General features: G+C 42.3%; 1 protein-coding gene across 4 annotated transcripts in view; it reads right to left on the bottom strand.

Moving 5' to 3' along the window:
- LOC135551890 (collagen alpha-1(XVI) chain-like) overlaps window positions 1–14,155 on the bottom strand; it is a 124,157-nt gene that overhangs the window by 72,185 nt on the left and 37,817 nt on the right. For all 4 annotated transcript variants that reach the window (XM_064983164.1, XM_064983166.1, XM_064983163.1 and 1 more), the window contains exons 5-7: window positions 3,324–3,447; window positions 2,177–2,458; window positions 1,540–1,620 (exon numbers count right to left, since the gene is read on the bottom strand). In XM_064983164.1, the coding sequence (XP_064839236.1) occupies window positions 1,540–1,620; window positions 2,177–2,458; window positions 3,324–3,447 (487 nt within the window). The remainder of the gene's footprint in view (window positions 1–1,539; window positions 1,621–2,176; window positions 2,459–3,323; window positions 3,448–14,155) is intronic.

Genomic DNA, 14,155 nt, shown 5'->3' on the forward strand with positions numbered 1-14,155 from the left:
AAACACACACACACACACACACACACACACACGCACACAGGCACACACACTCCCACACATGAAGGACACTTCCGCATATGTACAAAAAGTCTGTACAGACAAAAACAGACATCAGGGCGGAAATGCCTTCAGGTTAAAAATCATCTCAGAAATGGCTGTGCTCTCCACCCATCCCTGAGCTCTCTCTTTCTCTCTTTCTCTGTCAACACAGTTGATTCTGCACAATCCACTTGATACCAACTGTGTGGGAAAATCAGCAAGTCTACATATGATGGTGGTTGTGGGAGCGATGTGTGATGGTTGCAGAAGCATTGTGTGATGGTTGGTGTGGTGGATGTGGGAGCGATGTGTGATGGTTGTAAAAGCGTTGTGTGATGGTCAGTGTGATGGTTGCAGAAGCATTGTGTGATGGTTGGTGTGGTGGATGTGGGAGCGATGTGTGATGGTTGTAAAAGAGTTGTGTGATGGTCAGTGTGATGGTTGCAGAAGCATTGTGTGATGGTTGGTGTGGTGGATGTGGGAGCGATGTGTGATGGTTGTAAAAGCGTTGTGTGATGGTCAGTGTGATGGTTGCAGAAGCATTGTGTGATGGTTGGTGTGGTGGATGTGGGAGCGATGTGTGATGGTTGTAAAAGCGTTGTGTGATGGTCAGTGTGATGGTTGCAGAAGCATTGTGTGATGGTTGGTGTGGTGGATGTGGGAGCGATGCGTGATGGTTGTAAAAGAGTTGTGTGATGGTCAGTGTGATGGTTGCAGAAGCATTGTGTGATGGTTGGTGTGGTGGATGTGGGAGCGATGTGTGATGGTTGTAAAAGCGTTGTGTGATGGTCAGTGTGATGGTTGCAGAAGCATTGTGTGATGGTTGGTGTGGTGGATGTGGGAGCGATGTGTGATGGTTGTAAAAGCGTTATGTGATGGTCAGTGTGATGGTTGCAGAAGCATTGTGTGATGGTTGGTGTGGTGGATGTGGGAGCGATGTGTGATGGTTGTAAAAGCGTTGTGTGATGGTCAGTGTGATGGTTGCAGAAGCATTGTGTGATGGTTGGTGTGGTGGATGTGGGAGCGATGTGTGATGGTTGTAAAAGCATTGTGTGATGGTCAGTGTGATGGTTGCAGAAGCATTGTGTGATGGTTGGTGTGGTGGATGTGGGAGCGATGTGTGATGGTTGTAAAAGAGTTGCGTGATGGTCAGTGTGATGGTTGCAGAAGCATTGTGTGATGGTTGGTGTGGTGGATGTGGGAGCGATGTGTGATGGTTGTAAAAGCGTTGTGTGATGGTCAGTGTGATGGTTGCAGAAGCATTGTGTGATGGTTGGTGTGGTGGATGTGGGAGCGATGTGTGATGGTTGTAAAAGCGTTGTGTGATGGTCAGTGTGATGGTTGCAGAAGCATTGTGTGATGGTTGGTGTGGTGGATGTGGGAGCGATGTGTGATGGTTGTAAAAGCGTTGTGTGATGGTTGGTGTGATGGTTGCAGAAGCATTGTGTGATGGTTGGTGTGGTGGTTGTGGGAGCGATATGTAATGTCTGGTGTTCTCACCCGAGCACCAGGTATCTCACAGCAGGCCTCCTGACTGGCCAGGGAGGCATCACAGTACACCATCACTTGCTGAATGTCCATCTGTGAGACGGGCAGAGATGAAGAGGAAAGGGGGCAGAGAGAAAAGAAGGAAGAGAGAGAGAGGGGACGAGAGAATGGAAGAGAGAGAGCGAGAGAGAGAAGAAGAGAGAGAGGGGACGAGAGAATGGAAGAGAGAGAGTGAGAGAGAATGAAGAGAGAGAGCGAGAGAGAGAGGAAGAGAGAGAGGGGACGAGAGAATGGAAGAGAGAGAGCGAGAGAAGGATAACAAATATTCTTAGAGACCAAGTATACCCACTACAACTACAAGCCCACTACTACAGCCCCAACCACCACCCCTAAGTATACATGTCCCCTCTTCCCACAATCTCCACCTCTCCCTCCATCTCCTCCATCCTCCCATCCTCTCCACCTTTCCTTCCATCTCTCTCCTCCTCCAAGCCTCTCTACCTCTCCCTCCATCTCTTCCCTCCTCCCACAGTCTTCACCTCCATATAGCTACTCCCACATACAGGTTGACCCAACCCCATCTCCCTACACCCAACTTCCTACCACAATCAACCCCCCCCCCCTCCCTCCCGGGTTTTCCAGTCAATACCTCCACAGGGGCAGCATCAGTGGCTCTGATGCCCAGCAGGGTGTGTCCTTTGGTGGGTAGCTCTCCCCGGGGCTCCAGGGGCATGGTCTGGATAGAGCTGCAGTCCACGTGTAGAGAGGCTGCTCCCTGTTGGACGCTGAGGGACAGTTTGTGCCAGCCACTGTCCAGGAGAGACTCAACGCCCTCCCCACTGAACAAACACCCAACTGGGTCACTCAGGGGGTTGGCCCCCCGCGCACGCAGGGACAGGGTGGCCTCAGGGCCATTCAGGTCAAGAGAGAACTAGGGGGAGGGAGGGAGGAGTGGGGGAGAGGAAGGAAGGAAGGAGGAGAGAGGGGGAGAGGATGAGGCAGGGGAGGGGAGGGGAGGGGGAGGAGAGAGGGGGAGAGGAGGAGGCAGGGGAGGGGAGGGGAGGGGAGGGGGGGAGAGGGGGAGATGAGGAGGCAGGGGAGGGGAGGAGAGACAGGGAAAAAACAGGTGTATCACATCTGGAAACAACACCTCTACAGAGAAGTCTACAGATCTGACAGAATCTGATATTGTGTTGTAGGTGTAAGCAATGTTGAAGCCAATGTCTCATTGAATATGCCTATCCAGTCCCAAGCAGTAGCCACTAGGAGACGGAACTACACGTTCAGTACAGTGCTTTGTGTCTCAATATGGGCTACATGGAACACACTGCAAGGTTAGCAAAGACATAGACAAAGGTAATATACTGTATACAAATTATTGTCACTGAAAAAACACAATCAATCATTTATAATGAGATGGTTTGCCTGCAATTCATCATATACATGGAGTATTTAAATGTGGCTTCAGACTTATTATACAAGTAACATGAATAATAATGAGAAACAACAGAGAGAGAGAGAGTAGAAGCTGAAGGGAGGATAGAGAGTGGAGAGATGGAGGAGAGGAAAGAGAGCAATGGAACAGATAGAGGAGAGAACAGAAGAAAGAGAGAGAGAGATGGAGAGGGGAGAGATGAAAGAGGGAGCAGAGAAGAGAGAGAGAGAGAGAGAGAGATGAGGGAGAGACAGAGGAGAGGAGAGAGTGTGATGGAGAGAAGGAAGAGGGGAGGAAAGAGCGTAATAAAAGAGGGTAGAGGACAGAGATGAGAGAGGGAGGTGAAAAGAGAAGTGTAAACCTGTGGGTATCCCTGTTCATCAGAGATCTGGAAGAGGTAGATGTTGTCTCTCAGTGTTTTCTTCTTGAGGAGCAAAGTGAAGACCAGCGTGAACTCATCAGGAAGACCATGGGGGAACACCTGACTGAGAAAACAAACTGTTAGACACACACACACACAAAGTATTGTACAGCTAACTTTGTGGGGACACACTATTCAGTCCCATTCAAAATCCTATTTTCCCTAACCCCTATCCCTAACCTTAACCTTAACACGTACTCTTACCATAACCTCAACCTAAAAACCTATTCTAACCCTAACCCTAATTCTAACCTTAACCCTGAACCCCCTAGAAATAACATTTGACCTTGTGGAAACTAACAAAATATCCTTAGTTGGTCAAAAATTTGTTTGTTTATAACTATTCACAAGAATAGTTAAACACGTCCGCACATACACATAATGTAACAGACATAACACACACACACATCCACAACTGTGTGTATGTTTGCGCTGAGACACCCCGAGAGACAGAGGGAGAGACACAGAACGTACGTGTGTGTTGTAAGAATAAGGAGATTTGTCGTTAAGGAAGGTGGTTAGAAAGATAAAACCAGGTATAGTTACAGATGTGGCAGTCATTACATTTTGTCAGGTGGTTAGTAAGATAAAACCAGGTATAGTTACAGATGTGGCAGTCATTACATTTTGTCAGGTGGTTAGTAAGATAAAACCAGGTATAGTTACAGATGTGGCAGTCATTACATTTTGTCAGGTGGTTAGAAAGATAAAACCAGGTATAGTTACAGATGTGGCAGTCATTACATTTTGTCAGGTGGTTAGTAAGATAAAAAGCAGGTATAGTTACAGATGTGGCAGTCATTACATTTTGTCAGGTGGTTAGTAAGATAAAACCAGGTATAGTTACAGATGTGGCAGTCATTACATTTTGTCAGGTGGTTAGTAAGATAAAACCAGGTATAGTTACAGATGTGGCAGTCATTACATTTTGTCAGGTGGTTAGTTAGATAAAACCAGGTATAGTTACAGATGTGGCAGTCATTACATTTTGTCAGGTGGTTAGAAAGATAAAACCAGGTATAGTTACAGATGTGGCAGTCATTACATTTTGTCAGGTGGTTAGTAAGATAAAACCAGGTATAGTTACAGATGTGGCAGTCATTACATTTTGTCAGGTGGTTAGTTAGATAAAACCAGGTATAGTTACAGATGTGGCAGTCATTACATTTTGTCAGGTGGTTAGAAAGATAAAACCAGGTATAGTTACAGATGTGGCAGTCATTACATTTTGTCAGGTGGTTAGTAAGATAAAACCAGGTATAGTTACAGATGTGGCAGTCATTACATTTTGTCAGGTGGTTAGTAAGATAAAACCAGGTATAGTTACAGATGTGGCAGTCATTACATTTTGTCAGGTGGTTAGTTAGATAAAACCAGGTATAGTTACAGATGTGGCAGTCATTACATTTTGTCAGGTGGTTAGAAAGATAAAACCAGGTATAGTTACAGATGTGGCAGTCATTACATTTTGTCAGGTGGTTAGTAAGATAAAACCAGGTATAGTTACAGATGTGGCAGTCATTACATTTTGTCAGGTGGTTAGTTAGATAAAACCAGGTATAGTTACAGATGTGGCAGTCATTACATTTTGTCAGGTGGTTAGAAAGATAAAACCAGGTATAGGTACAGATGTGGCAGTCATTACATTTTGTCAGGTGGTTAGTAAGATAAAACCAGGTATAGTTACAGATGTGGCAGTCATTACATTTTGTCAGGTGGTTAGTAAGATAAAACCAGGTATAGTTACAGATGTGGCAGTCATTACATTTTGTCAGGTGGTTAGTAAGATAAAACCAGGTATAGTTACAGATGTGGCAGTCATTACATTTTGTCAGGTGGTTAGAAAGATAAAACCAGGTATAGTTACAGATGTGGCAGTCATTACATTTTGTCAGGTGGTTAGTAAGATAAAACCAGGTATAGTTACAGATGTGGCAGTCATTACATTTTGTCAGGTGGTTAGTAAGATAAAACCAGGTATAGTTACAGATGTGGCAGTCATTACATTTTGTCAGGTGGTTAGTAAGATAAAACCAGGTATAGTTACAGATGTGGCAGTCATTACATTTTGTCAGGTGGTTAGTAAGATAAAACCAGGTATAGTTACAGATGTGGCAGTCATTACATTTTGTCAGGTGGTTAGTAAGATAAAAACCAGGTATAATTACAGATGTGGCAGTCATTACATTTTGTCAGGTGGTTAGTAAGATAAATCCAGGTATAGTTACAGATGTGGCAGTCATTACATTTTGTCAGGTGGTTAGTAAGATAAAAACCAGGTATAATTACAGATGTGGCAGTCATTACATTTTGTCAGGTGGTTAGTTAGATAAAACCAGGTATAGTTACAGATGTGGCAGTCATTACATTTTGTCAGGTGGTTAGTAAGATAAAAACCAGGTATAATTACAGATGTGGCAGTCATTACATTTTGTCAGGTGGTTAGTAAGATAAATCCAGGTATAGTTACAGATGTGGCAGTCATTACATTTTGTCAGGTGGTTAGTAAGATAAAAACCAGGTATAATTACAGATGTGGCAGTCATTACATTTTGTCAGGTGGTTAGTTAGATAAAACCAGGTATAGTTACAGATGTGGCAGTCATTACATTTTGTCAGGTGGTTAGAAAGATAAAACCAGGTATAGTTACAGATGTGGCAGTCATTACATTTTGTCAGGTGGTTAGTAAGATAAAACCAGGTATAGTTACAGATGTGGCAGTCATTACATTTTGTCAGGTGGTTAGTAAGATAAAACCAGGTATAGTTACAGATGTGGCAGTCATTACATTTTGTCAGGTGGTTAGTAAGATAAAAACCAGGTATAATTACAGATGTGGCAGTCATTACATTTTGTCAGGTGGTTAGTTAGATAAAACCAGGTATAGTTACAGATGTGGCAGTCATTACATTTTGTCAGGTGGTTAGAAAGATAAAACCAGGTATAGTTACAGATGTGGCAGTCATTACATTTTGTCAGGTGGTTAGTAAGATAAAAAGCAGGTATAGTTACAGATGTGGCAGTCATTACATTTTGTCAGGTGGTTAGTAAGATAAAACCAGGTATAGTTACAGATGTGGCAGTCATTACATTTTGTCAGGTGGTTAGTAAGATAAAACCAGGTATAGTTACAGATGTGGCAGTCATTACATTTTGTCAGGTGGTTAGTTAGATAAAACCAGGTATAGTTACAGATGTGGCAGTCATTACATTTTGTCAGGTGGTTAGAAAGATAAAACCAGGTATAGTTACAGATGTGGCAGTCATTACATTTTGTCAGGTGGTTAGTAAGATAAAACCAGGTATAGTTACAGATGTGGCAGTCATTACATTTTTGTCAGGTGGTTAGTTAGATAAAACCAGGTATAGTTACAGATGTGGCAGTCATTACATTTTGTCAGGTGGTTAGAAAGATAAAACCAGGTATAGTTACAGATGTGGCGGTCATTACATTTTGTCATGTGGTTAGTAAGATAAAACCAGGTATAGTTACAGATGTGGCAGTCATTACATTTTGTCAGGTGGTTAGTAAGATAAAACCAGGTATAGTTACAGATGTGGCAGTCATTACATTTTGTCAGGTGGGTAGTAAGATAAAACCAGGTATAGTTACAGATGTGGCAGTCATTACATTTTGTCAGGTGGTTAGAAAGATAAAACCAGGTATAGTTACAGATGTGGCAGTCATTACATTTTGTCAGGTGGTTAGTAAGATAAAACCAGGTATAGTTACAGATGTGGCAGTCATTACATTTTGTCAGGTGGTTAGTAAGATAAAAACCAGGTATAATTACAGATGTGGCAGTCATTACATTTTGTCAGGTGGTTAGTTAGATAAAACCAGGTATAGTTACAGATGTGGCAGTCATTACATTTTGTCAGGTGGTTAGAAAGATAAAACCAGGTATAGTTACAGATGTGGCAGTCATTACATTTTGTCAGGTGGTTAGTAAGATAAAACCAGGTATAGTTACAGATGTGGCAGTCATTACATTTTGTCAGGTGGTTAGTAAGATAAAAACCAGGTATAATTACAGATGTGGCAGTCATTACATTTTGTCAGGTGGTTAGTTAGATAAAACCAGGTATAGTTACAGATGTGGCAGTCATTACATTTTGTCAGGTGGTTAGTAAGACAAAACCAGGTATAGTTACAGATGTGGCAGTCATTACATTTTGTCAGGTGGTTAGTAAGATAAAACCAGGTATAGTTACAGATGTGGCAGTCATTACATTTTGTCAGGTGGTTAGTAAGATAAAACCAGGTATAGTTACAGATGTGGCAGTCATTACATTTTGTCAGATGGTTAGTAAGATAAAACCAGGTATAGTTACAGATGTGGCAGTCATTACATTTTGTCAGGTGGTTAGTAAGATAAAACCAGGTATAGTTACAGATGTGGCAGTCATTACATTTTGTCAGATGGTTAGTAAGATAAAAACCAGGTATAATTACAGATGTGGCAGTCATTACATTTTGTCAGGTGGTTAGTTAGATAAAAACCAGGTATAGTTACAGATGTGGCAGTCATTACATTTTGTCAGGTGGTTAGTAAGATAAAACCAGGTATAGTTACAGATGTGGCGGTCATTACATTTTGTCAGGTGGTTAGTTAGATAAAACCAGGTATAGTTACAGATGTGGCAGTCATTACATTTTGTCAGGTGGTTAGTAAGATAAAAAGCAGGTATAGTTACAGATGTGGCGGTCCTTACATTTTGTCAGGTGGGTATTGTCATGCAAGAGACTGCCGGTCACACGGTAATTGACCCGAATGAACATAAACACATTTAGCGTCTCCAGGCCTCCACGTAAACAAGCCTCCTTTGGCGCATCTACATTTTAAAAAGTACAATTAAATCCATTGAATATACACCATCACAATAAATCACTTATTTATTTTGGTCAGGTTTAAAGAAACCTTATGAGATGCAGAACATATTTCAGAAGAACAAGCGCCATGCCATAGGTTGTAGTCCTGTTCATTTAGCAGACGAGATATGCTTATAAGTCCCTGGCCCATTATTTTATATTATATGATTTTATAGTAAGAAGAATATAATTGAAGTTATCTGAATAAAATAGAAACAATATTTTTCCCATTCTGTAGCGAGAGGGTCATATGAAGTGGCTATGTTCAGCGTAAAAGTGATCATTTGAAACATGTCTAATATGCTAGATGTAGAGTTATTTGGCAACTCTAGTTGTGAATTATACAAGCCTTAGAATGTCTCAGAAATCAAACATGTTTTGGCTGCATGGTGCGACTACAGACTATTGATGGTTTGAGAAAGTAGCAAAAAATGCTTCATCTCTGTTCCTTGCCTCAGGCTGCACAGCTGTTCTCTCATCAAGTGATCATAATTTCACCCATCAGACTATTCTCAATTGAATCTTGTCTTTACTAATATGTAAAATGAGTTCTGATTTAGAATGGCCCATTATCAAATGGGCAGGAACAGGGGCAAGAGAAAAACCATATCGTCCATAGCGAATGGAGGCCCCTTTCCCGTCGGTTCGTTTCACTCACGGTGTTTCACTCATGTGGAACAGGCTACTCTGGTTATCAACACGTGATATTCCACCCAAACCCGGTAAGCCATGGACTCGCCAACCTTGTTCCTGCAACTACCCAGTGATTATTTTGGGAAACCATGTGAAATCTCTTCAGGAACATGGATAGTAACATGTTTTCACAAGGCTATTTCATGAAACTGTTGACAGTACCTCTCTCGGTGTCATAGAACATGGAATAAAGGAGAGAGGAGATGGAAAAGCATGGTGGTGAGATATTCTGTATAGCTAAAGGTAATGTGTCAGCCTACTAATTATGAAAATAGAACTATTACTGTTGAGCGTGAAAAACCCAACGGCGCTGCCGTTCTTGACACAGACCGGTGCGTCTGGCACCTACTACCAACCCATTTCAAAAAGCACTTCAATCTTTTGTCTTCCTCATTCACCCTCTGAATGGCACACATACACAATCCATGTCTCAATAGTCTTAAGGCCTAAAAATCCTTCTTTAATTTATTAAGGATTAGGGGGCAGCATTTTCACTTTTGGATAAATAGCATGCCCAATTTCAACTTCCTGCTACTCATTCCAAGAATATAAGATATGCATAGTATTAGTAGATTTGGATAGAAGACACTCTGAAGTTTCTAAAACTGTTTGAATCATGTCTGTGAGTATAACATAACTTATGTAGCAGGCAAAACCCCGAGGACTAACCGATCAGATATTTTTTTTAGTGGTCTCTATCTGTCCACTGAGTTCTCATTGGCAAACAATATTTCTTAGGAACTTGTTTTCAGTTCCTACCGCTTCCACTGGATGTCACCAGTCTTTGGAATTTGGTTGAGGTTATTCATTTGTGCAATGATGCCAACTAGGAACTGCGTAACACTGTTTAATGTTTTTCCTCATAATCCTGGACTATCGGACCACCATTTTATTACGTTTGCAATTGCAACAAATAATCTGCTCAGACCCCAACCAAGGAACATCAAAAGTCGTGCTATAAATTCACAGACAACACAAAGATTCTTTGATGTCCTTCCAGATTCCCTCTGTCTACCCAATGACACCAGAGGACAAAAATCAGTTAACCACCTAACTGAGGAACTCAATTTAACCTTGCGCAATACCCTAGATGCAGTTGCACCCCTAAAAACTAAAAACATTTCTCATAAGAAACTAGCTCCCTGGTACACAGAAAATACCCGAGCTCTGAAGCAAGCTTCCAGAAAATTGGAACGGAAATGGCGCCACACCAAACTGGAAGTCTTCCGTCTAGCTTGGAAAGACAGTACCGTGCAGTACCGAAGAGCTATTACTGCTGCTCGATCATCCTATTTTTCTAACTTAATTGAGGAAAATAAGAACAATCCGAAATTCCTTTTTGATACTGTCGCAAAGCTAACTAAAAAGCAGCATTCCCCAAGAGAGGATGACTTTCACTTTAGCAGTGATAAATTCATGAACTTCTTTGAGGAAAAAATTATGATTATTAGAAAGCAAATTACAGACTCCTCTTTAAATCTGCGTATTCCTTCAAAGCTCAGTTGTCCTGAGTCTGCACAACTCTGCCTGGACCTAGGATCAAGAGAGACGCTCAAGTGTTTTAGTACTATATCTCTTGACACAATGATGAAAATAATCATGGCCTCTAAACCTTCAAGCTGCATACTGGACCCTATTCCAACTAAACTACTGAAAGAGCTGCATCCTGTGCTTGGCCCTCCTATGTTGAACATAATAAACGACTCTCTATCCACCGGATGTGTACCAAACTCACTAAAAGTGGCAGTAATAAAGCCTCTCTTGAAAAAGCCAAACCTTGACCCAGAAAATATAAAAAACTATCGGCCTATATCGAATCTTCCATTCCTCTCAAAAATCTTAGAAAAGGCTGTTGCGCAGCAACTCACTGCCTTCCTGAAGACAAACAATGTATACGAAATGCTTCAGTCTGGTTTTAGACCCCATCATAGCACTGAGACGGCACTTGTGAAGGTGGTAGATGACATTTTAATGGCATCGGACCGAGGCTCTGCATCTGTCCTCGTGCACCTAGACCTTAGTGCTGCTTTTGATACCATCGATCACCCCATGCTTTTGGAGAGATTGGAAACCCAAATTGGTCTACACGGACAAGTTCTGGCCTGGTTTAGATCTTATCTGTTGGAAAGATATCAGTTTGTCTCTGTGAATGGTTTGTCCTCTGACAAATCAACTGTAAATTTCAGTGTTCCTCAAGGTTCCGTTTTAGGACCACTATTGTTTTCACTATATATTTTACCTCTTGGGGATGTTAATCGAAAACATAATGTTAACTTTCACTGCTATGCGGATGACACACAGCTGTACATTTCAATGAAACATGGTGAAGCCCCAAAATTGCCCTTGCTAGAAGCATGTGCTTCAGACATAAGGAAGTGGATGGCAGCAAACTTTCTACTTTTAAACTCGGACAAAACAGAGATGCTTGTTCTAGGTCCCAAGAAACAAAGAGATCTTCTGTTGAATCTGACAATTAATCTTAATGGTTGTACAGTCGTCTCAAATAAAACTGTGAAGGACCTCGGCGTTACTCTGGACCCTGATCTCTCTTTTGAAGAACATATCAAGACCATTTCAAGGACAGCTTTTTTCCATCTACGTAACATTGCAAAGATCAGAAACTTTCTGTCCAAAAATGATGCAGAAAAATTAATCCATGCTTTTGTCACTTCTAGGTTAGACTACTGCAATGCTCTACTTTCCGGCTACCCGGATAACGCACTAAATAAACTTCAATTAGTGCTAAATACGGCTGCTAGAATCCTGACTAGAACCAAAAAATTTGATCATATTACTCCAGTGCTAGCCTCCCTACACTGGCTTCCTGTCAAAGCAAGGGCTGATTTCAAGGTTTTACTGCTAACCTATAAAGCATTACATGGGCTTGCTCCTACCTATCTCTCTGATTTGGTCCTGCCGTACATACCTACACGTACGCTACGGTCACAAGACGCAGGCCTCCTAATTGTCCCTAGAATTTCTAAGCAAACAGCTGGAGGCAGGGCTTTCTCCTATAGAGCTCCATTTTTATGGAACGGTCTGCCTACCCATGTCAGAGATGCAAACTCGGTCTCAACATTTAAGTCTTTACTGAAGACTCATCTCTTCAGTGGGTCATATGATTGAGTGTAGTCTGGCCCAGGAGTGGGAAGGTGAACGGAAAGGCTCTGGAGCAACGAACCACCCTTGCTGTCTCTGCCTGGCCGGTTCCCCTCTTTCCACTGGGATTCTCTGCCTCTAACCCTATTACAGGGGCTGAGTCACTGGCTTACTGGGGCTCTCTCATGCCGTCCTTTGAAGGGGTGCGTCACCTGAGTGGGTTGATTCACTGATGTGGTCATCCTGTCTAGGTTGGCACCCCCCCTTGGGTTATGCCATGGCGGAGATCTTTGCGGGCTATACTCAGCTTTGTCTCAGGATGGTAAGTTGGTGATTGAAGATATCCCTCTAGTGGTGTGGGGGCTGTGCTTTGGCAAAGTGGGTGGGGTTATATCCTTCCTGTTTGGCCCTGTCCAGGGGTGTCCTCGGATGGGGCCACAGTGTCTCCTGACCCCTCCTGTCTCAGCCTCCAGTATTTATGCTGCAGTAGTTTATGTGTCGGGGGGCTGGGGTCAGTTTGTTATATCTGGAGTACTGCTCCTGTCCAATTCGGTGTCCTGTGTGAATCTAAGTGTGCGTTCTCTAATTCTCTCCTTCTCTCTCTCAGAGGACCTGAGCCCTAGGACCATGCCCCAGGACTACCTGACATGATGACTCCTTGCTGTCTCCAGTCCACCTGGCCGTGCTGCTGCTCCAGTTTCAACTGTTCGACCTTATTATTATTCGACCATGCTGGTCATTTATGAACATTTGAACATCTTGGCCATGTTCTGTTATAATCTCTACCCGGCACAGCCAGAAGAGGACTGGCCACCCCACAAAGCCTGGTTCCTCTCTAGGTTTCTTCCTAGGTTTTGGCCTTTCTAGGGAGTTTTTCCTAACCACCTTCTACACCTGCATTGCTTGCTGTTTGGGGTTTTAGGCTGGGTTTCTGTACAGCACTTTGAGATATCAGCTGATGTACGAAGGGCTATATAAATACATTTGATTTGATTTGATTTGTTGAGAGTTGCTCAAGACTTGAAAAGTAGCTTTGTTTGTTGTGTTCCTGTATTGAACACAGATAGACCCGTCTTCAATTTGATCGATTATTAACGTTTAAAAATACCTAAAGTTGTATTACAAAGGTAGTTTGAAATATTTTGGCAAAGTTTATAGGCAACTTTTGAAATATTTTGTATTGACGTTGCGCATTTTGGAAGCTGTTTTTTTCTGGATCAAACGCGCCAAATAAATTGACATTTTGGATATATATGGATGGAATTAATAGAACAAAATGACCAATTGTGATGTTTATGGGACATATTGGAGTGCCAACAAAAGAAGCTCATCATAGGTAAGCCATGTTTTATATTTTATTTCTGTGTTTTGTGTAGTGCCTGCAGGGTTGAAATATGCTACCCTTTTTGTTTACTGTTGTGCTACCATCAGATAATAGCTTCTTATGCTTTCGCAGAAAAGCCTTTTTAAAATCTGACATGTTGGCTGGATTCACAACGAGTGTAGCTTTAATTGAGTATCTTACATGTGTGATTTAATGAAAGTTGGATTTTTATATCAATTTATTTGAATTTGCCGCGCTGCATTTTCCCTGGTTTTTGGCCAAGTGGGACGCAAGCGTCCCCTATACCATAAGAAGTTGACCTGTCTCCTCCCCTTCACCTACAATGATTTAAGTGGATTTAACAGGTGACATCAATAAGGGATCATGGCTTTCACCTCGATTCAACTGGTCAGTCTGTCATGGAAAGAGCAGGTGTTCCTAATGTTTTTATGCACTCAGTGTATACTCAGAAGATCTTTGAGGAGAACTGCGGTCCATTGTCTGAAACTACTGTCTCCGTAACTCCATGGCAGACAAAGGCTTCTTTTACAGCCCTGAAGGTGGTCTCAGCCGAAGTCTTGTTCCACTCAAGTAGGGCCATTCCCACCTTTTGCCATGGTCGTTCAGGAATGGAGGGAGGTTATGAGCGGCTGTTCTGTGTTTTTGGCAGATTTCACACCTGTCGACTGCTTGTCGGATCTGGGATGAAATTCCTGTCCACCACACTGACTGCTGGGCCCTTGCTTGGCACTTTGAGATTCCTTGATGTCCATCATGGATAT

This window comes from Oncorhynchus masou, chromosome 13 (genome assembly GCF_036934945.1).
Source record: "Oncorhynchus masou masou isolate Uvic2021 chromosome 13, UVic_Omas_1.1, whole genome shotgun sequence".
NCBI lineage: Eukaryota > Metazoa > Chordata > Actinopteri > Salmoniformes > Salmonidae > Oncorhynchus > Oncorhynchus masou.